Source organism: Leuciscus leuciscus (genome assembly GCF_965113295.1).
Source record: "Leuciscus leuciscus genome assembly, chromosome: 5".
NCBI classification, from domain to species: Eukaryota; Metazoa; Chordata; class Actinopteri; order Cypriniformes; family Leuciscidae; genus Leuciscus; species Leuciscus leuciscus.
Window position 1 is genome coordinate 5,536,455 of NC_138729.1, and position 23,271 is coordinate 5,559,725.

The 23,271-nt window shown below is 38.1% G+C and overlaps 2 protein-coding genes and 1 long non-coding RNA gene across 3 annotated transcripts; 2 read left to right on the forward strand and 1 right to left on the reverse strand.

Annotated features, from left to right (window-relative positions):
• Positions 1 to 6,374: 6,374 nt before the first annotated feature.
• gtf3aa (general transcription factor IIIAa) lies at positions 6,375 to 14,005 on the forward strand (the record flags this gene model as incomplete). Its single annotated transcript, XM_082169461.1, has 9 exons — positions 6,375 to 6,573; positions 6,798 to 6,898; positions 6,973 to 7,069; positions 8,059 to 8,147; positions 8,304 to 8,377; positions 9,768 to 9,848; positions 9,933 to 10,162; positions 13,489 to 13,536; positions 13,658 to 14,005. The coding sequence occupies exons 1-9, from the start codon at positions 6,451 to 6,453 to the stop codon at positions 14,003 to 14,005; spliced, it is 1,191 nt and encodes a 396-aa protein (XP_082025587.1). The 5' UTR covers positions 6,375 to 6,450.
• Positions 12,386 to 12,688, forward strand: LOC309498631. Its single transcript, XR_014205999.1, has 2 exons — positions 12,386 to 12,602; positions 12,651 to 12,688. It is a non-coding gene; the product is annotated as an uncharacterized lncRNA (long non-coding RNA).
• On the reverse strand, positions 13,926 to 19,571 carry mtif3 (mitochondrial translational initiation factor 3). The gene is made up of 4 exons (XM_082169462.1): positions 19,395 to 19,571; positions 18,184 to 18,659; positions 17,901 to 18,049; positions 13,926 to 14,367 (listed from the first exon to the last, which is right to left on the reverse strand). The coding sequence occupies exons 2-4, from the start codon at positions 18,656 to 18,658 to the stop codon at positions 14,131 to 14,133; spliced, it is 861 nt and encodes a 286-aa protein (XP_082025588.1). The 5' UTR covers position 18,659; positions 19,395 to 19,571; the 3' UTR covers positions 13,926 to 14,130.
• Positions 19,572 to 23,271: the final 3,700 nt, after the last annotated feature.

Sequence of the window (23,271 nt, forward strand, 5' to 3'; positions counted from 1 at the left end):
TATTGATCTAGATTAGTAGATTATAGATTATAGTAACGCTATAACAACTTTCAACACACTGAAATGTATTTAGTATGATTGTTTTAACCATGTAAAACAGCGCTGCGCTAACGGAAAGAGTGGAAACAGTCGACTGCATCATAAGCATAATAAAAGCTCAGTTGGAATCGAGACATTAGCATTCGCTCCAGCTGCCTCGTTTTACTCCACGACTCTCGGCTCAACCTGCTTCATACTACAGTAACGTTAATAAAACTGTAATACATTAGCTCATCCATGAATATGATTTCTGCCTGAGTCCCGTCGGGTTACTTTTCTATCGGCTGTGGAGGTGAAAACAACAACTCCCATGATTCCACGCTCATTCACGCCGTCATCAAGGTACGTCTTAGTTTTGAATAAGCGACCTCGAGCGGCGAAAATTACATATTGTGCCTTTCACTCAGTTAAGGACTAAATATATAATTAAAATGACTCAAGAAGAGGTCAGGAAAGGCATTCTGGATATTCCTTATTGAAGAACATGCTGTTTTGAAACCTAAAACGCAGCATTGTTTGAACACAATGGTGGGGGATTACAATCTTTTAATGATTCAATCCCACTGTCGGGTGCATTAGGCCTCATGAATGGGATAAGTTAACAAATCACAATAGTGGCATTAGTGCTCATTTTTTACAAAATTCCAGAAATGTAACATACTTCACTTACTTTTGGTGTCGTACATCTGGATATGATGGAATGACATTTTATGAATGTCTTTCAATAAAGTTTCACTTTTTGCAAGCACAGATTTTACCTGTCAACTGTTCAAATTGGATTTATTTGTCCTTTCTCGCATTAACAAAAGAATAAAGTATTTGTTCATTAAATGCCTTAAAAGAATGTCTTTTAATCCTGATCATCAGAGGAGAATTAAATTATACAAACTGAAACAAGCGACTCTAAATCTAACGATTTAGATTGGATGATGCGGTCATCCGCAGTATAATTGATTTAAAGCTGAGCATTATTGTGATGAAAGGTTAGCACAACATAATACATGGCAAAGTGAAAAGCAGTCTGGCGAGCGGATGCATCCCTTTCTTACATTGTTTTGTTTACTGTCTGCATCACACACACAGAGCACCTGGTGAGCTGTCTGTTTTTTTCCCTGAGAACATTCTTTCTCACACTCGGGACTGTTGTTTTCAAGTATTTGAAATTGTTTTTAGTTGAATTAAAAATCCATAGCCTCAAAAGCCTTTGCCCCTGTTTCCATATGGCTCAGAAAAGTTCCCATAGCGATCTCCCACTGGCCCTGCTTATTTGCGATCGTGGTTGAAGTGCAGCATGCTGCCATGCAAAGTTCATTAAATCACTATTTTACCACTTAAGCTTAATCCCTATACCAATACAACAGTACAATCCAGAAAGACAAGAGAGAGACAGACAGAAGAAGAGAGCTTAAAGACTTGACGGATCAGATCTGACGTTTTGTTTTCCCACCGTTGCCAGGGAGTGCAAGGAATCTTGCTTCTGTGCACTTCTCTTGAAGAAAAACGTGGGGATGCGGGACATGTCCTCCCATCCGCCCCATGAAACGCCTTGTCAATCTAGGACTGTCCTTGATTGTGGCCATCTGCCAGTGAATTCAGCAGGGCATCGGTTTCATAGAGCACATCCTATTGTCCTGTTCTTGTATTAAGTTTGCATTAAGGTTGAACTCGGGTGCAGGAACAAATCTCAGATAAAGCTAGTCCTATGTTTTTGGAAGCACTGCCCCCTCTCTATCCGATTCACACACAGCAGCTCCTACTGTAGTGGGACGTCTTCACCAGCGGGGAGTCAGAGAGGGTCTCATGGAATGCCTGTCCTCTGTTTAGTTATGTTTTGTTTATACATTGACAATATGTAATGGCGCCTAACTGTGGGGAGACGGGGAGGGTGGGATGTTGCGAGATGGTGTTAAGAAAAGAAGAAAAAAGCAGTGGTACGTGCCAAGTGCCAATTGTCTTCTTGTAATAGGCATCAAAAGACCAACTTCTGTGTGTTACCATACAGGTGAACTCACTCCTGGGAAAGTAGGGTTTTTCTCAGCCTCCGCAGAGAGCCAGCGTCGCTCTTTTCTCTCTCAGCAGTAACGGGATTAGTCGTGCCATTGCTCTCCCGGCTTTCACGCCACTGTCTACTTCCCATCTTCCACTAATGTGATTATCCCAGCCCCTGTGGTCCAAGCAGAAGGACGAGGGACTCCTCTTCAGTTGCACATTCACGGTGCCTCACAGAACCCCCTCTCCAGTAACACCACCCAAATTCTCTAGTGGTGGTGGTGTTAATGATGGAGACCTGTTGGGCACAATTTAGATGCCATCTTAGTTAGAGGAAGACATGGTAGCAAAAGACAAATATTGCATTATGCTTCCATGCCTTGAGAATCACTATATCTCAACAAATCTTACCCTTACTGTGCAGACCGAAGATTAGTACACTAATGACCTCCTAATACCAACTACGTTATTTCACATCCATGTGCTTCATGTCAAGTTAAAATAAATTCAAAATTATTGTCAGTGTGCAGAGTAAAAGTACAGAGATATCATATATGTCTGAACAGTTGTGGCCATACGTGTACAAACACCTTATTAACCTTATTATTTTTTACTTGTTTCATTTATTTTCTGTTTCACATAACACATGTTTACATCTAGTACACAAGACTTTCAAGAATTTTTCAAGATTTCCAATCATGGCAACCTTCTGAATAGTTTTTGCATACTAATGCAAATGACAATGTCAATGTAGGCTATTTGGTCTTTGCGGGCTTTGGTCTTCTGCTACGCTGCTGCTAGCAGTATGGACTTGCTACTGCTAATATATACACATACACGCTGATGTGAGCATGTCAGATATGCTGCTGCTGGATGAATAGGCATAAATCCCAGGTGACAGGTGGAGCTGGGGGAGGTGGAGGGTTTCTAAGGACAGGACATCTGCTGGACCAGCTTATAGAGAACATTGAACCTGAATATTTAAATGTTGAGCAAGCAAGCTCATTGGCTGCAGAATCAGCAGAGGCCAATCAGCTTGGGGCTGTGTTGTTAGTTATGTAATTGCTAGCAGATTACTAGTAAAGGACCTATCAGCTTGTTCCGTCAAGAGTTTCGTGACTGAACTAGATAATTCACACAAATCACCCAGTTTAAAAGTTTACAGAGAAAGAGAGGACCAGCTCAATGCATTGTACAGTCATCTGAACAATGATACAGACTTGCTTTCGTGTTAGGGGGTGATACCTGAGGAATGGAGGCTTCATCCTCAAACATCCTGAGGATTTTGGACATTCAGAAGAGTGAGCGCTGATATGTTTGTCTCTGTAGAGACCACCCATGCAGTCCCCTGCACTGTAAAAAACTCAAACACGTAAGTTGAGAAAACTTAAAAGTTTAAGGCAACCAGCTGCAGGACATTTTTGAGTTTTCTCAACTTACGTGTTTGAGTTATCTCAACTTTTCTCAACTTTTTTCATGTTAAATAGTTGAATAAACTTTAAAAACTGCAAACCTGCAAAGTTCAGCTTCAACCCTGCTCCCACACACCTGTCTATAATTATCAAGTGCTCCTGAAGATCTCAATTAGCTGTTTCAGTTGTGTTTGATCAGAGTTGGAACTGAACTTTGCAGGAAGGTAGATCTCCAGGAACAGAACTGGGCAGCCCTGCTCTAGAACACAGGTGGACGACAATGCAAAACGATGCATTCCTTCCAGTGTGCCGACTCCATCTTGTCATCTGAGAGATTTAAAAGAGCAGGGACTCTGTCTGACTGGTGGCTCCAAAGTGGCCCTACTGGTGACTCAATGATCCATTTGAGTCACCAAAAAAAATCTGCTTATGACTTTATGACTCTCACTCAGTGTTGCCAGATTAGAAATGTCAAAGTATCGTACCAAAACCTCAAAATTATCGTTTTTTAAAAAAAATTATCGTACACGATCCAAACTCATAAAATATAGCCTGTTTCCAACAATTTTATTTTCCAAATAATTTTACAGCCAATTTAAACAAGCTGTGTAATACGCTCACACTAACTGGAGGAAGTCTGGCTACTTAACTTTTTTTTGCCAAAGTGCAAAAGATATGCCGACAGTGCACATTTTGAACTAGACCATAATTAAAATTGTAGTGTAGTGTAAAAAAAAATGTAGTGCAAAACTGTAGTGTAGTGTTGACGTGCGGGCGACACCGTGTGGTCCCTGTGTGTGTGTGTGTGTGTGCTTGCGTGGCAGGCGAGCCTGCGAAATGATTCGGGGTCAGAGAGAGAGGTGGTAGGATGTGTGTTTGGACGAACGACTGAAAACTCTGAAATTATCGTACATTATGGGATTTTTTTCATTATTGATCGTACATCGTACAGAGGTCAAAATTATCGTACAAATACGATAATTATCGTACATCTGGCAACACTGCTGTCACTTGTGGGCTTTCTGTGCGAGGGCTTCCTCTGGCTTCCAGATCGATACCATGGGGGAAAACTGCCATATAGATTTTTTTTTTTTTTTTTATAATTTGGCAGCAGGTATATAAAGCTGCTGTCACTTTAAGACCTGATGAACGGATCCATTATACAGTTACACATGCGTTTTTATTTCTCAACTGTTTACGTTCACTTAAAACATAACTGACCGAGTTTACGTGAATACTCACCAAGACCAGCATTTTGACATTATTTTGTGTGCATTCGACTGTTTAAGCGTAATAAGTAATGAAAAAGAACTCAATTTATTACTGAGAGGCAGCTTTATGTGCGCGCACTTTGGGTGCAAGCACAAAATCTGTGGGAATGAGTAAAATTATGCACAATCCCAGGCCTAATTCACTTAGGAGGAATGGCTCATAACCAAAACTCTTAAACTGTGAGAATGAGCATTCAGATGAGCATCCAAATCCTGACTGGATGAGAGGAGGAGCTGGGGATGGAGGAGGGTAATCAGCTCCTGAGAAACGCGATAGCTGTTGATAATACTGAAGGAGCTTATGTATGGATGATGTAATGGCCGTTGTATTACTATAGGTAGACGGGGAGAGTCAGCTGATGCGAGCTTGTCTAACGTGACCTGCCAGAACTGATGCTACGCTTGATATCTGTCATACAGCGCTATGATGGCTTCGGTGTGTCATGTAACAAGTATGTCGCGTCACCATGAAAATAATAAGGTGATACGTTCTAAAATAACTGTCACCTTTAAAAAACTCATACTGGGGGGTTAGCTAGAATATTTTAAACTTACGTGTGAAAGTGAAAGGTTAATTTATACAAACCTTCAAGGGGGATAAGAAACAAGAATCAAAAATCGAATAACTTCACTGAAGTTTTATATGTGTGTGGGCTGGCCGGGCCTGAGCCTGAAATATGACATACAAAATAAATAGGCTATAGGTCCATATGTATGTATGATGAATCATTAAAAGATCACAATCTCAATTCAAATGCACACGCAAACTTAGTCCTAAATTACAATGATTCTGCTTTGTCAAAACCTTTGAACATTTAATTTCCTATTATCAATGTAAAGCCACTTTGGAACAATCTACATTGTTAAAAGCGCTATATAAATGAAAATGACTTGACTTGACTTGACTTGAAATTATGAGCTCACTGGAAACCTGCTTTCGCACTGCCGCTGACCCAGAAAGAGCAGCGGTCATGTAAGCTATATGTTTGTAACAGCTTCACAAACAGTGTTTTCAACTGCACCGTATTTCTATTTCTATGTTGCAAACATCAAATAATAACAAATGTATTGGAATAAAAGTTTATAGTTTGGATGTAAACACTGATGTTGTGGCAGCGATCAAATTAGTAAATTGCCTTTGTAACTATAGTAGCCTAGTGTTACGCTTCAAATAAAGATTGTTTCTATTGCATGGTTATGCCAGAAGGTGGCAATCAGTGACTAAAATGTTAAATGTTTAAAATATTTTTTATCTATATCATTGAATCATTCATAATACATTTATTTAAATTAATAAATATTTTTATTGGATTAATTTAAAACATTTTTGACATTTATAAATAGACTTGTTTATAACATTAAATAGACATTTTTTATTTAAAAACAAAACAGACTAGGATGAAGTTATGTACATTAACAATGATTTGGGGCAATTATAATGCATTAAAATGCAGGAATCAGAAATGTTTTCTTATTTTAAAGATGTGGTGCTTCTCGTCCAGTGTGCAAAGTTCTGCAAACCACTTTAGGTATGCCCCTCTAGCACTAACCCCCTTCTTTTGGCACAAACCGCGGTCCATAATAGCAACCACTCGTGTGTTATGCACTGGTCTATGCTTTTGGCCTCACTGGCGTTCCATACTGGGTGGATCGTGGTAGTGTTGACGTTGGTTGTGACGTCAGAAGTTTCGTTGACGATCAAAATGAAGGCGCACACATGGTAGCTCATAGCCGAAAAAATGACAACGAATGAAAATAATGTTCAACCCAGCGCAATATTTATTTGTTCCTTTCCTGACTGTAAAGCGTCATACAACAGAGTATGGAAGCTAGAAGCGCATCTCTGCAAACATACAGGGGAGGTAAGTAATGCAGGGCCAACACGTGACTGAGGATTGTGTGATATAAACCCATATAAATAAAACGGAAACGTTCTCATATAGTAAGTGTTTGCACGTGTAAGGCACATTCAGAAAGCTGGTTTCAATTGAATTAATGTATATCAATTTAAACGATATGGCACGTGTTCAGTCGATTTGTCAACACGACTTTAATGTGATTTTGAACGATACATTTTCTTTCGCAGAGGCCATTTAAGTGCGAATATAACGCTTGCAGCAAATCTTTCTGCACGAAATATCACCTGGCTCGTCACACACTGACACATACCGGAGACAGACCTTACATGTAAGTGACTTTTCTTTCGATTAAGTCTAATAGGATGGCAAGCTGTCATTTACTCGTGCAGTGTCTGTTAACAGATGCACGGAGGACGGATGCACTGAAGGATTCACCACAAACACCAACCTGAAGAAACACATTTCACGTATTCACAGACACGAGACAAAACAGTACATAGTAAGTCAAAGTAAATCTGTGTAAATCTAAAAAAATTAGTTTTGAATTTATGTTGTTGGCTTGAAATAACACTTTTTAAATGTTACTTGGTGATGGCTATATTGAGTTATATTTAAACACTTTTGCTGGAAAACAGTGGCATACAATGCAAAACAATGCACACATTTAAGATAGTGTAAAGTAGCATGTGACAGTTCTGGCCCCAGTCTCTCAGACTTTTATTGAGCACTGCCATATAAATATTATATCATTGTGTATAAATCATTCAGTACCATTATTTTATGATATTACCTTCACTGTAGTGTATCATAATACCACTAATGTTAAAGGGATAGTTCACCCAAAAATGAAAATTCTGTCATTAATTACTCACCCTCGTGTCGTTCATAAAGAGATCGTAAAACTAATCCATATGAATTGAGCGGTTTAGTCCAAATTTTCTGAAGAGACTCGATCGCTTTATATGATTTATATGATGAACAGATTGAATTTAGGCTTTTATTCACATTTAAACGTTGATCAGCAAACAGACCGAAGCTCAACCGAACTGGCTTGATGCACGAGAACAAACCTCATTGGTTCTTGCTGAAGCTTAAATGTGATGCGTAACACGAGAATTAACCTCATTGGTTCTCGCAGGTCAAGCGAACATCTTTAAGCTTCTGTTTACCACAACTGATGTGTGAGTTGAAAGTTTACGTGAATAAAAGCCTAATTTTAAATCTGTTCATCATATAAAGCAATCAAGTTTCTTCAGAAAATGTGGACTAAACCGCTCAATTCATATGGATTAGTTTTATCTCTTTATGAACTTTTTGAAGCGTCAAAGTGGTAGTTGCGTAGCTGTCAATGGAGGGACAGATATCTGTGTTCCGGAGATGAACGAAATTTTTATATTTGGGTGAACTAACCCTTTGTGCTGTGCGGGTAAATGTTATTTATGTGAATTTGTGTTGTTTAAATAGTTATAAAAAAAACGTCTTTTTTAGTGTACATTTGAAGGATGTGGCAAAGCATTCAAGAAGAATAACCAGCTGAAAACCCATGAGTGTACACACACACAGCTGCTACCGTTCTTGTAAGACTTTTTCCACTGGTTTGTCTAATGTCTCCTTGTTTTTTTGGTCATTAATTGAAGTCTTTCTCAGTAAACTAACATAATATAAAACTTGAATTAGAACGGAGGTGTGTCTGACTGATGTTGTGTGTATTCTTCATTGGCTCTGATCATCAGGTGTTCGCATGAAGGCTGCGGGAGACGTTTTTCACAGCGTGGGAAACTGAAGCGCCATGAGAAGGTACACAATGGTATGTTCTCTGCTTGTTCTGTTGTTCATAAAGGAATAGTTTATTGGTTATTTCCAAATTTGTATGACTTTCTTTTCATTTGAACGCGAGGTGAATTTTTGAAGAATACCCTGGCCTCTCCAGAAAAAAACATTAACGTAGTCCAAAAATCGTGTGATAGGTTATCCACTTTTAAAGTAAGAGCAGGCTGTATTTAACTTTAATGTGCGAGGCTTCCGGTGTCATTCACTTCCACTTATTTTAGTTCTACAAATACAGTTAATTTTGCCGCTTGATATTGCAAACTGGACTGGTATTTATCATATTATTTGAATTTATTTTAGTAATCATAAATGCACTGCTTTCGTGGTTTTTATCACAAATAAGTTCACTTTTTACTGGACTTTGTTAGTTATTCTTCTAGTTTTTTAATCTATAGTGACTAAAGAATCGTTGGTTCAGAGGAAATAGCTTATTTCTACATTGCAAAATAAGTGTACAGTCTCCTGATCAGTGTTGGGGTTAAGTCATTACAAGTAACTAGTAAAGTAACGCATTACTTTTTCAATTTACAACAAAATATCTCTAAGTTACTTTTTCAAATAAGTAACGCTAGTTACTTTTTCACATTTATTGACTGGCAGCTCTCTTGTCCCCATGTTGAGAGAAATAAAGTAAGGTGGTGTTGTGTGTGTAAACGTGATGGTTATTTTCAGTTCTAGACTAAATGTGAACATGCTCATCTCACTTGCATGAAAACATTCAGTATTCCTCAAAATGAATAAAAACAGTAAAATGCAATCTTAGAATTTTACGCAAAACTTTTAAAATTAACTATATTAAATATACACAAATATACTTTGTGTTTAATCTTACTTTATTAGCCAATGTCTTTGCTGCTGACTAGAGCAAAAATTACTCTAGATTAGATTTAGAAAAAAAAAAGTGTTGAACTTCCTTCTCATGTATCCTATTATTCTTTAATCCAGAATGGATGGTTTATTGAAAGGTTTGTTTGAGCTGCGCCTTCTATTGTATTGGCATAAATATTCATTTCCTTCAGCCTGAGGCTTATTCATTTCCCTTTTTTTCTTTATAGCAAGTCCAGCTCAGGTGAGGAAAAAGTAACACAAAAGTAATGTAACTTTTCATAAAAAGTTACTTATTAGTTACTTTTTTGGGGAGTAACGCAATATTGTAATGCATTACTTTTAAAAGTAACTTTCCCCAACACTGCTCCTGATCCACAATAGACAGTAGCTTTATGAGATGAACAGGTCGAAACTCAGGTTTGATAGTGTTGTAACAAGTAAAAATCTTAGCATATTTGAATCAAAACAAAGTGAAGGTGCTTTTTGTGGCTCTTTGGATGTGCATCACCCGACCTTTCATGTGTTAAATCCCGATCCAGGCTATTCTTGCACGGCTGCCGGCTGCTCATTTGTGGGAAAGAACTGGACAGAGATGACAAACCACAACAAAGTTCATATAGGTAAGCCTAATAGCCTAACAATAGCATGCAAACTCATAGAAAGTTAGAAAATATATAACTTGGTGTGTGTGTTTGTGTGTTCAGTCCGGGTACAGTGTGATCAGTGTAAGAAAACATTCAGGGATAGCTGGTACCTGAAGCAGCATCAGCATGTTCACTCGAAAGAGCGCCTGGTCTTCCACTGCCCCAGAGATGGATGTTCCCGCTCGTACACGACTGCCTTCAACTTGCAGAGCCACATACTGTCCTTCCATGAAGAGCAGCGCTTCTTCAACTGCACTCACCCTGGCTGTAGCAAGTCCTTTTCCATGAAGGTAACGGTGCTTTCCTATCGTCTGCCTCACTAACTAAAATCCAAGGATTTGTTTCGCTTATGGAAATTAGGGCTGTCACTTTACGTTCGCAATCGATCAAACCAACCAACACAAGTTTCGAAAACGAAAATAGGGAATCGATTCTAACGGTCTTTTCTCGGAGCGCGTCACGATACGCCCGCAGCGAACACGCGTCACACAGCGACTGCAGGCTCTGACACACACACATAACAGCAAATTATCCTTCTGCATAATCTGTCTCTTTTTACTACAAAACTGTGAATTCTTCCGGTATTCAGACAGTCTCATGCATACAGATACAGATTCGGGCTACGGTCTACAATCACCTATGTAGGTGAAATTTGTTTGCCATTTCTAATCGTTATAGAATCCTGCAGTAATGTTTTTCACTGATGTTATGGCAATCCACTCGGCTTATTGTTTTTCGGAATGTTGCACACCTGTTTGTCATTGTGCACGAAACTTCACGCCAATAAATCATCAGGAATATTTGCTGACGTGTGCGCGTCTCGAGCGCCCTCTTTACGTTCGTCCTAATGCCTGTTAGTTGTCCGTGGATTTGCCCATATTTGGCGTTTAAAATGAAAACGTCTTTAGACATGGAAAATCGATTTTACAATCGATTCAATGAACACTTATGTCTCAAAAATCGAACAGGATTTTTTCACAAAAGTGACAGCCCTAATGGAAATGCTAAGAACTTGTGAATAAACTTCGTAACTCCAGCGGATCCTCAAACTGTCAGCAAAACCTCATACAGCAGGTCACACTTTTTTTTGGCCTATACTTTATACAAGAGCTTGAATTGAACTTTATATGACAACGTAAAACACTGTTTTTCAGTAATACTGAAAGAGTGTTAAATCTGTTCAGGCTTCTTACAAAAATGAAATGGCCCAACAGAACTTAAAAATGTTTCACCGTATCAATATATTTTATGGTCCCATGAACTTAACATTCTATATCATGCTGATAAAGCACTTTTAAAAAAAAGTAATTAAACACAGTGTTGTCAAAGTAAATATTGTGGCTTTATATATGTTAGACATTTGCATGTGTCATTACAAGGTTTTTGACCAGCGAATTATATATATATATATATATATATGTGTGTGTGTAAATGTGACAAAGGCTGTATAATGGCGCTTTTCCACTACACAGTACCAGCTCGACCCGACTCGGCTTTGTTTGGTTTTCCACTGTGTAAAAGTTGTACCTGTACCCGCTTCCAGGTACTTTTTTTCGTACCACCTCCGGCGAGGTTCTGAGCGAGCTGAGGCGATACTAAAATGTGACGTGAAAACACGGCAGACTGCTGATTGGTCAGAGAGTATCGTCACTATTCACTGCGTCATCATTGCACGCGCCAGACGGAGTATCCTGAATAAAAAACAGCAAAAACAAAAACATCCAAAAAACAGCATACACTCGATTTCCTCCATTGTCCTGTGTGTGTGGGTAGCGGGTGTGTCTCGCGCATAGACAGTAAAATAAAGGTCTCACGTAGAAGATTAAGTCACGGTAGTTTCCTGCGGCGTCGCTATGACGACCAGGTACTTTTGTGGAGGTACTATCTGCAATGGAAAACGGAGCGAAAAGCGAGCTGAGTTGAGCTGGTAATGGAAAAGCGCCATAAGACACACTTCTCCGCTCCTTACAGACATAAACCATTAGCATTTATACGTTTACCCCCGGTTTCATAGACCAGGCTTAAGCCTAGTCCCAGACTAAAATGCATGTTTGAGCTGTTTTAACTGAATTTAATTTGCACTGATATATCTTAAAATATGTCAGTTCCATTGTTTTGTCTCAAGGTGCACAAAGTAAAGTTTTTTTTCTAAGACACGTTTATAAAAGCTGCTTAAATGTCTTAATTGAACTTAGGCCTAATCCTGGCTTAATCTAAGCTCTGTCTGTGAAACCGGGCCACAGGGGTGGTTTCCCGGACAGAGTTTAAGCCTTGTCCTAGACTAAAATGACCTTTTAAACCGAACAGAAATTTGATTTCTCTGTTATGGTTTTAAATAGTCATAGACTTGGTATCGTCCAGTAGACTGGGTAAACCCAGGGACGATCTGCCGACGATTTGATTTCGCCCTGCAGCTCAGTCTGGAAACCTGTACATTCTTCTATCCTGCTTCCGTTACAGATCTGCGGGGACCAATCACAAACTGGCTTATCCACCTGGCGCTATTGGCGCTATCCAATTCCTTTTAACCTCTCAACGATGCCTAATGGCTTCTTTAGTTTAGCAAACGAATCGCTGGAGTGGGTGTACATACCACTCACTTTCATGTTTTTTTGGACAACCTGCAAAAATCGCTGGATGCCATTGGTGCTTCTGCAAACCGCTGATCAATGCTCCAAACCAACACGTTTGTTGACACGTTTCCTGCCTGGAGTTTTCGCTGCAAAGTACGTCACCCTTGGTCTGATTGGTTGAAGGACTATCCAATTGCGTACAAAGTCATTTGAACTATGCCGGTTGATCATGCCTCTTGTGCAGTCGAAAATACAGAGCAGACTCCCCAGACTAATGTTCAATCTTAAAAGATTGAGTTTGGTCTGGTGAAAAGCCAGACTAATAGTCCAGAGTATAATAAGATGATTTCCTGGAGGAAGACTAGAGCCACTCAAGAACCAAATTAAGGCTTAAACTAAACCTACCAGAAGGTTTCTTGAGTACAGAAAATGCTGTACTCATTCAAACAACCATTTTTTTTTTTTATCCTTGCATTGCAATCAAGCAGAGATGACGATCCAAACTGTGTGCGGCACTTCATTCATGATAGAGGCGGGTGGAGTTATGAGGTTTGACTGACAGTTTGAAGGTCCAATGGAGTTACAAGGTTTAGTCACTAGCTCTTTTTAATGCTTTTCATTGGTTAAATATTTGCAAAACCCACAGACAGACATAAAGGGTGACCAATAATAAAAAAATATTTATGAACAAAAAGTCCATTCGCCCGACAGTGTAATATTACAGTTGAATGAGCCGAGTCATTACAGGGCAGCCTTCCTCAGCCATGTCAAGATGTGTCTGGCTTCACTGCATGTTATGAAGTGCATTAAGACTGTTGCTTATTTTTCACTGTATCCTGCTCCATTTCATTGTCTTCTCCTATTTCTTAATATTTCCTAACTTAATCATATTAAATTAGTAAGCTGGCCAATATCAGTTGTCTTATGTGGACATCTGGGACGTAAAAAAATTAGGATTTGTGACTAAATCAGTGTATCGTGAGAACTTTCTTAAAATATGGCTAATTTTAATCTAATACATTTTTATTTCTTTTTTGCCACAGCAAAGTTTACAGCGCCATGGTGTGGTTCATGATCCTGAAAAGAAACAGGTAACTACTTATTGATCTCATAACATTTTTGTTAGGACTTGGTCTTTAGGTTGTAACCGAGTGGTTGATATTTAGGGAAGCAAAATGTGTTGATAATAACTGCCCTCTTTGTCTCTTTCAGCTGAAGCCTCGTCCAAAACGTTCCCTGGCATCCCGTTTGAGTGGTCACAAACCCAAAAAGAAACGTCAAGCAAAAACTTCAAACTCAGATGAATCTTCAGTGCCACACATTAGCCAGTCCGAGTCAACTACAAATCCTCAATTAATAGATCAGCTGCAATCATTCAGCTCTCAAAGTTTTACAATCCTAAAAGCAGACATCCCAGAAACCTGCTCCCAGAGTTTAAACAGTTCTGATTTAGAGACCATTAAATCTGAGAGTGTTGTCAGCCAATCAAAATCCATTTATTCTGAGTTCAACAACACTGCAAATCCGGTGGTCCACCTTTTAGAACCCCTCTTACTGTAGAGTCCAATGGTCAGAAGTCAATTTCCAGTTTTAATATCACCCCACAGGACAATTTCTAAAGCAACATTTTTATTGGAGGCTTGCTCCAAGTAAATATACGTTTGCATTGAAAGTTGCATAGATTTTTACTGTTGCTTCAAGTCTTTTGGCTCCTCTGTAGAGGAGGTACCAGGAGATGTTGGGGTCTCAAAGTCAGGTTTTAAATTCTTGTTCGAAGTCTCTGCTTCCTTTTTCTGCAATTCTTTAGCAGAAGCAAGGCGAAGGACACACATGGCGGCACGACCCCCACGAACCACGGAGGGTTTTGATACAAAGCCAATGGGCACTGATATCCTCTCCACCATCTGAGTTAAGACTTTATCCTGTTTAGAAAAAGAAAGAAAAATACAACTGAGGAAAATCCTGAAATCTAGGTACCAGCGAATTGTACCCGTCTTCATTTTCAAAAAATGTGTTTTTGTAGAAGCAAATGTAACTTTTGTTGCTTGTAATTTAAATGTATACAATGAATTTATGTATAAATAAACTAATCATGTGTAAACTTGGATCACTGTTTCAAATCCCAATATTTCCAGTATTTAAGCTCTGGCTGTGTCCTACTTTTCAAGGAATGTTCCAGGGTCAATACAAGCTCTAGTGACAACATCTGTGATGTGTTCAAATCAAGCAAAAATCATGCAATTACAATGGAATTCTATGGTGTAAGACAACATAGTGGGAAAAACTATACATACAAAATAAACACATTTCTAGCCACAATTCCTAATGTATTTTATAAACTATAACTAAAATTGATGCAATACCGCTTATGTCGATATACAGTTTTTTGATACGAGCGCATCTGAAAAATAGCGGAGGAGACAGAGTGAGCTGCTGCTGCTTTCATTTATTTTCATTTCTAATTTGGTGATTTTTACTTAAGTTTTAGGGTACGTTTACACAACGATGTACTAAAAACGAAAGGGAAGGATCTGAAATAACTTTTTTTTAAATAAATACTGAATTGTTTTTTTAACCAAATAGAAAAAAGAAAGAAAAAAAATAGAAAGTAGTAACGCCCAGCCCCACAACATGCTAGTATAACTAAATAATTAACTATACGAAGTAACTAGTGTTCAGAATGGTAGCCTCACATCTCAAATAACTCACATTTTTTAATATAAGATTCAATATAAGCGATATGAAACTATGAGCTTCTTATTTTGGCTAATAACACAGCAGGTATAAAGACACTTTCCAGGACCTTCACCCTCTATGGAAGTAGAATAATGTCAAATGTTTTTGAAATAAAAAGCCTGTTGAATTGCACTACTTGAAAAAAAATAGTCATTGCATTAACCATGCTTGCATTTTAATGCATTGTATTTTTAGTGCTTACATTTTTATGGGCTGAAATTCAACATGGTTGAATATTTAAGCTGTGAATATTTCAATTAAAAACATTTCAAACACCTTTTCATTATTAAAAATTCAATAATCCATATTCACCTTTCATATTTCACTTCCCAAATATTCAAACTGTTTAAAAATACAACCAATAATATTCAACAGGCAATTTTCGGTCCATTTTATTTCGCTTTGCAAATTCGCATCCACAAATTCAGTGGTTCAAATTCGACAGTAAATTCTACATTGACGTCCAGGAACTGCAGGAAAAGCAGTAGATTGCCGAGCATACTCTCCATCTGCTGTTAGTCTACCTCACCAGCAGGAGGTGCAAAAGCGCGTGTTGAAGACCAGCAACAGTTAGAACAAGTCATTCATTCATAAAACCCATTTACAGCAATGTAAGTGTATTTGTGATTATTATGACGGCTGTTTTATGTTAAATTCAGTGTCTTCACGGTTACTTTTCCTGTGTAGCCTACATGCATCTTTCTCTACCGTGAACGAGATTATAATGTTATTCCCCGATGCGGATATACAGATCCAATGTTACATTTTTGAGGTTGACATATATCATATATTTGGTTGTTTAGTTGCCTTAACTTTATATTGTGGCGATGTGCTGTATGCAGGCTATTAGGGTTTCCCTCAATACTTAAGGATTCCCCTGCTGGACATATACAACGCTTAACGTAGCTTAATGGACTACAGTGATGTAAAAGACCAAACTCGCAGGCAAGTAGATGGACTCAGAATAACGCGCAAAGCTTAATGCTGAGCGTTTCCCAGTGATAGACTGGCATACATATGGCTTGATGTTGGACATTCGCACATTTAGGGACCGTCTCTAAAGTGTATACGACTTTGGTATACACGTTTCTAACTCCGATAGCATTTGAATAGAACGACTTACAGTCATAAAACCAACTGTAAAGTGTTAATTTAGTGTCAGGCATAATGCGCACCCTTTGGATTTTTGATATTTATTCAAATAAATTAAAGTTTGCTATTGAAGTCAGAAACGTGTATGCCAATGTTGTATGCAACTTTAGAGACGGTCCCTAAATGTGCTAATGTCCAATATCAAGCCAATTTTTACATTGAGTCATTTAGCAGAAGCTTTTATCCAAAGCGATTTACAGTTAAACTAACAATAGGAGGACAATATGCAAGTGCTGTGACAGTTTAAGCTAATGCAATACACGTATGCATACTACATATATATATATATATATATATATATATATATATATATATATATATATATATATATATATATATGTGTGTGTGTGTGTGTGTGTGTGTGTGTTGATTTTATGCCAGTAGCCTATATCACGAAACGCTCAGCATGAAACTTTGCGCGTTAAGTTCATATTCTGAGTCCATCTTCTTGCCTGTAGCCTATATAATAGCCTACAGCCTACTTCCCTAATAAGGTGCAAGATTGGTCTTTCATATCACTATCAACGGAAGGAAATCCTTGAGTATGAGGTATTGAGGGAAACCGATTATAATCCTGTTCATGGTAGAGAAAGCTGATGACATGTAGAATACACAGGGAAAGTAACAATGAAGTTATTGAATGAAACATAAACACAGCTTTTGTGTGTTATCATCTTTTCCGCATATACTGACACAGATAATCATTTTCATTTTATGAATGAATGTCTTCGTCAGCAACAAGCGCTTTTGCACCATCTGATGGTGAGGTCGACTAACAGCAGATGGAGAGTATGCTCGGCAATCTACTGCTTTTCCTGCAGTTCCTGGACGTCAATGTTGAATTTACTGTCGAATTTGAACCACTGAATTTGTGGAAGCGAATTTGCAAAGCGAAATAAAATGGACCGAAAATTGCCTGTTGAATATTATTGGTTGTATTTTTAAACAGTTTGAATATTTTGGAAGTGAAATATGAAAGGTGAATATGGATTATTGAATTTTCAATAATGAAAAGGTGTTTGAAATGTTTTTAATTGAAATATTCACAGCTTAAATATTCAACCATGTTGAATTTCAGCCCATAAAAATGTAAGCACTAAAAATACAATGCATTAAAATGCAAGCATGGTTAATGCAATGACTATTTTTTTTCAAGTAGTGCAATTCAACAGGCTTTTTATTTCAAAAACATTTGACATTATTCTACTTCCATAACCCTCTCTGTTATTCTGTAGTGGAACAAGATGCCAAAACGTATAGTTGTTGGCTCTTATAAATTGCTCACGCTGGTCCTTATTTGTTAGTCAGTTTGGATAAAAGCAGCTGCTAAATGTAAATATAATAACCAGTCCGGTAAACTTAATCCCATAGACATCCATCATAAGCATATTACTGTTATTTCTATATTTAAAAGCTCAGGTAAAATACTAATCCTAAAACTTGTTCTGAACCTGGAACATTTCTTTAACTTAAAACTGCGAACATTATTCACTTTAAACAACACAAGCACAGAAATGAAATGTGCATTCAAACAACCAATCAAACACGAGTTATTTTGTTTCCATACCAGTGGTGTGCCACTGTCAGCTCTTGCTTTGATAGTGAGTCTGACGTGGTTCTTCTTCTCCAGCCAGCTGACGACCTGCCGCAGTTTAGTGTCTAAATCATGAAGGGAAATATCTGAGGAGAAACTGAGCTCCTTTGATTGGACGGGCCCTGCATGTAGACCAAAACAGTGTAAGGTTAGGTTTAACACGAAAGGCAAACACTATGCAGATGACTGTGGATCTCACAGAAGTACGATTACAATATAGCAGCTTTAATATGTGCATTTCCTGAATGAAACGCACCTTTCTTGGCTTTCTGTGCGTCTCTAAGTTTCATCTGCTCTTCGTGGATCTGTTTCCCTTTCATCAGTCTGTATAATGGAGGATCACAATTGTCATTTATGGCAACAAGCTTCAGCCCTGTTTGGTCCATCAGTCGTATCACTTCGGCACGGTGCATTGTACCCAATTCCTCACCATCCTCACCCAGTAACTGTATATGACGCAGGCCAATCTTTCTACCCACGCTGCCAAAAGTGACTCGTGCTTTCAGGTCCAGCTTTTTAGTCTCCTTCTGGATATCTGTCATGTCTTTGCCCCCACTCTCTGTGTCTGTGGAGAAGGACATACTTAGCCAGGCTGGGACAATATGGCAACACCATGCTGGCCTGAGGGTTGATGGTTTGGTTGCCAGTGGTAAGTTGACCAGGCTGATGGGTCGACGAGGACTGCGGCTCAGGGCCTGACTCAAAACAAACCTCAGGAAACCCAGAGACATCCTAGAAGACAAGGTCATGGATGTTACACAGACGTGTCTGAGTCTGTAACGATGATGTTTAGACGTACAACTAAAATAACAATACTTTGCATACCCATGATTATAATGTTAATCATTCATTCATTAACCATTTCATTCATATCCGACTCTTGGTGATTCTATGGACGAGAGACTGTCTGCGAATTTTTTGGTGATGATTTTTCCGGAGAAGGTCTCCATGTCTTTCCCCATCCCTTCCAATTACATGGCTTGGGACAGACACATACAAACTTGTTTTTATATCTTTACGTGGACTCTCTATAGACGTAATGGTTTTTATATTGTACAAACTGTATATTCGATCCCCCTACGCTAACCCTACCATCACAGAAAACGTTCTGCATTTTTACATGAACAAATGGCCCCACAATGTCAAAATGTACACTTTTTACCATCTTTGAGGGGACATTTGGACCTCTCAGTGAAGGTTAAACAAGAACACACACATGCACACCTACAGTACATACAATTTAGCAATAATGTCAATATATACCATTTAATAACAGCAAATGAAATGTGAACAAAATTGGTGAAACGAAACAAACACTTATTCAATATACACTACATATAAAACATACAACATTTACTCAAAACGGACAAAAAAGAAGCAGAGGTTGTTCCTCCGTTTTTAAGGTTTTTGACAGATTTCTTCAGAACTTCGACAAACACCAAACTGACCGAAGCTAACTTTACTTACACTAGAGTGACACGGAACCGACGTCGAGTACAAAGTGGATCAGTATCAGTCAGGTAAAGATTTCAAGACAGACATCTGTGTCATAAACACAAAATAAATACAACTAGAAAGCCAGGTGACTGACTTTCCTAACTGATCTATGTAACTGATAGATGAATCTTGGCGCACGCATGTGACGTCACGCAAAGGCGCCGCTGCTTTTTTTTCTTTTTTTTTTACAAAAATCTCAGGGAATACGCACTTAAAAATCACTTAAGAAAACAGCAATAGAAACTTAAGTTAGAGGCAATAAATTACATTTTCAAGCAAGATACAGTAAACAGAGATAGTCTACTAAAAAGCAATTCACAAAACATCTAAAGCAACAGAAATTAAACATTTAGTAAATTAATACAAATAAATATAAATAAATGACATGGAAATCAGGAGGTGTGCCGCTGCTGTTGTGTAAAGTGCTTTACGGGTCTTCTGGAGGGAAAGAGTCCAGCATTGCTTAATAGAAAAAAATTTGCTTTCTCAGTTCCTTTTGAAGATATAAAATATGGCACGAATAAAGATGAAACTCCGTTACATTTCCCGATTAAAAAAGAAAAGTTGTTTAATTTGTTTTAAGGGTCATTCCTGGTATTCGGTGAGTTTTGTCCATCATAAAATGTAGAAAATCAAACTCAGTTTTTAAAATAAATTTCTGTGTAGTCATGATAGGATGATGTAAATTAAAACATTCTGGTCAAGCTTGAGTAAATAAATGTAACCATTTATTAAACAAAATAAATGAAAAGGAAGATCAAAAATGTCCACCCTGTTAGGGACAGATACAAATGCCTAAAAGTCCTTTTTGTTTACTTTTTAAAAGAACTACATTATTAATACTCTAGTAAATTTTCATGAGGTGTTTCAAAATGCTGTGAAATAGTTAAAAAAAAAATTTTTAATCAACTTCAATATGTTTAGAGTTCAAATGGTGTTATTTATGACTAATACAGGCTGATATTGTTCAACATTTTAAGGCAGTGAGATCATGATCTTTACTGGGGACACAAAAGGCACGGAGTCCCGAAATTACCCTTAATATACAGATTAATATAACAAATAATACATTGGTTTATAAAATGAGATGGCGCATTATTTTTCACTTTTTTATTCAAATTTTTTTTTTTAAATGCTTTGTTGCATTATTGTACATGTGTTGTGCGGTGCATTTCACAGGCAGGCATTTTCAATATGGCATTATGGATGACATTTTTAATATAAAATAAAGGGGAAAAAGTGTAGGTTAATTACAAGTTTGAGTTCCTTGTAATGTGATCTAATGCAATGTAAGACAGCACTGTATGTAGATATAGCCTAATTCGTTAGACACGCCAAATGTATCAAATGTAAATAATAATAATAGCATAACTATAATAATAACAACAGTTTTTCCATTTTAACGTTTATTTCCATTTTAACAGACTAATAAAGACTTCTTAAAGAGTTTTGAATAAAAGACTGAGCTCAGAGGACACGTGGGTCAGTTTCTGTGCGCTCGTCTGTGCTTAACTCGAGTTGACACGATTTGACCCGGACCATAACGCTCACTGCTTCTCTTTACACTGCTCTCTTGCTACTTTTACAAACCTCCATTCGCTGAATCAACTACTACTGCATAATCAACTATATAAAAGTAATAACTTTTGTTCTACAGTTTTATTCTACCCTATACCTGGTAAAACAGCACTGCAGCTTTTAATATAGTATGCCAAATGGGACAGTACTGTTTTGTAGATCTATATGTAATTAATTGATTGATTGTATACCCTTTTTTTTTTTTTTATATGGCGGGGGAAAGATGAATCCTTTTTTAATACCCACACACATAAGCTCTTTTTATATACTAACTCCTAAAAAGCAGACAAAAACTTTGTAAAGGCTTTCTAATATGTGTTTTAGACATTGTGGGAAAGGCAGCATGGGTTGACCCTGTGGCTTAGGCCTTGAAACAGTAAATCTAGAGATTTTACAGTCAGCTGAGCAGCAATAGATTAATTTGTTTAACGCTGATGGGTACAAAGAGCCTCTAATCTTTGCTGCTCTCAATGGCTTTAACCCTCGTGTCAGAGAGAAGCTGCTGTGTTTCTAAGACTGCATTTCTCCCAGAATTCCTCTGTCACCTGCCCAAGCGCAGGTGCAGTGACAGATCCCTCCCATCAGAGAGTGGGCACAGGAAGTGCACAGAGCCTGAGGTCAAAGGTCATCGTGGAGGCGGTTGTTATGTTGCCATCAACAAGGTTTGAGTTTCAAAGAGCAGGCAGGACTAGAGAGAAAGGCAAAGAAAGAGTTTGAATTCATTTAAAAGGGAACAGTAGAACGGGACTATTCCTTTTCTTATTTTGTGGGGGTTGGGAAACTGTGTATGGCTCTCCGCAAAAAAAGCATTTTATAATTGCATTGTTTGATTTATTTGCTAATGTTTGCGTTTGATAGTGCATATGATGTAATGCTCTTCTTTAACGGTATTTTTAAAAGTTAGATTGACACAGAAATGAACAATGCCGCTCTTTATTACAGAGCTAAAGTGCATAATGATGAAGCTCCAGTCTATTCAGCAAACGAGACCCTAGATTAAGGAAGCCGCGAGGGCATGAACCACAAATGTTTGGAGAAAGAACTTTGTTGCAAAGGAGATTGCTGACAAAAAAAAAAGTGGCGTCTGCGAGCAGCAGGTGGATAATTGTACACGCTTGACTGCGCCTGGAGAAAGATGCGCTTGCAGAAAGAGCATTCATGAACAAGACTTGGGAGCTTCCTAGTTTGCTAATTAGCACAAGGATACCACGTCTTCTATCAGGCACCCTGCATAGTGGCACACCTTTCAAACAAAAAGCATGTTACCATACAGAAGTTACACAGTATCTTCTCGGAGGGGAATCTGACTACCCTAAACAGTGCCTTCTTTTTTAGCATCTCGCTATTTTTGGGCTATACGTGTCTGTGAGGGAGTCTTTGTTTGTTACTCATGGAGCACGTCTTTGTTTGACTATTAACAGTACTTTGAGTGACATGTCTAAAGCTAAAGAGGCTAAGATATTTCTCTGGATACCTAGGAATTTGAACAAATTACACATTGTATTTTTAAAAGTTGATTAAACTATCAAATGTACAAAAGGTTGACATTAACAAAAAAAAGTAATTTAAGGCAATTTAGCATGAGCAACTTAACATATTAAACAGCAAGGTAAACTATGTAACTTTTTTTTAAAAATGTAATAAGAAAATACATATTCAATTCTTCTTCCAAAATGTGTTTTTGTCTTGGTTCATTATGGTGAGCCTATTATAAGTGTTTATGTTTTAGACCCGTCGGGATGGTTTTCATGGGAAATTGCGCACATGCTTCACTCGCCCGTGAGTGTCTCGTCGTATCCGTAAATAGAGGAAAGATGCTCCGGCTACTTTGCCGTGTGTCTGGTGTGAGAGTGGCAGAGGCTAGTTTCACAACAAGCAAGGAAGTTTGACATGGAGTCGCACACACGTGTGTTACAAAATAACACGAACAGAGGAGAGTCTGCTGGCAAACAGAGAATGCGACAGAGCTCGTAATAAAACAAGAATCAACATAAATGGCGAGAACTGAGGGATTTGAAATGTTGTAAAAGTGATGCAGAGATTGCGTTTATATTACTCAACAGGTGAGTAAGGTATTTTATCGAACAGATAAATTGCCAGATATAGCTTTCTACCAGAGTTGATTGTAAAGCATTATCTATTGTGAAGGATCATTTCATTATGGTTGTTTTAGCGCTGTGATGGAATTTATTCTCAAGGAAGTAGCGTGTCTATTAATGGGTAAAGCTACAGTACGTCTTCAGCGAGTCAGCTTGAGATCCTTTCCATC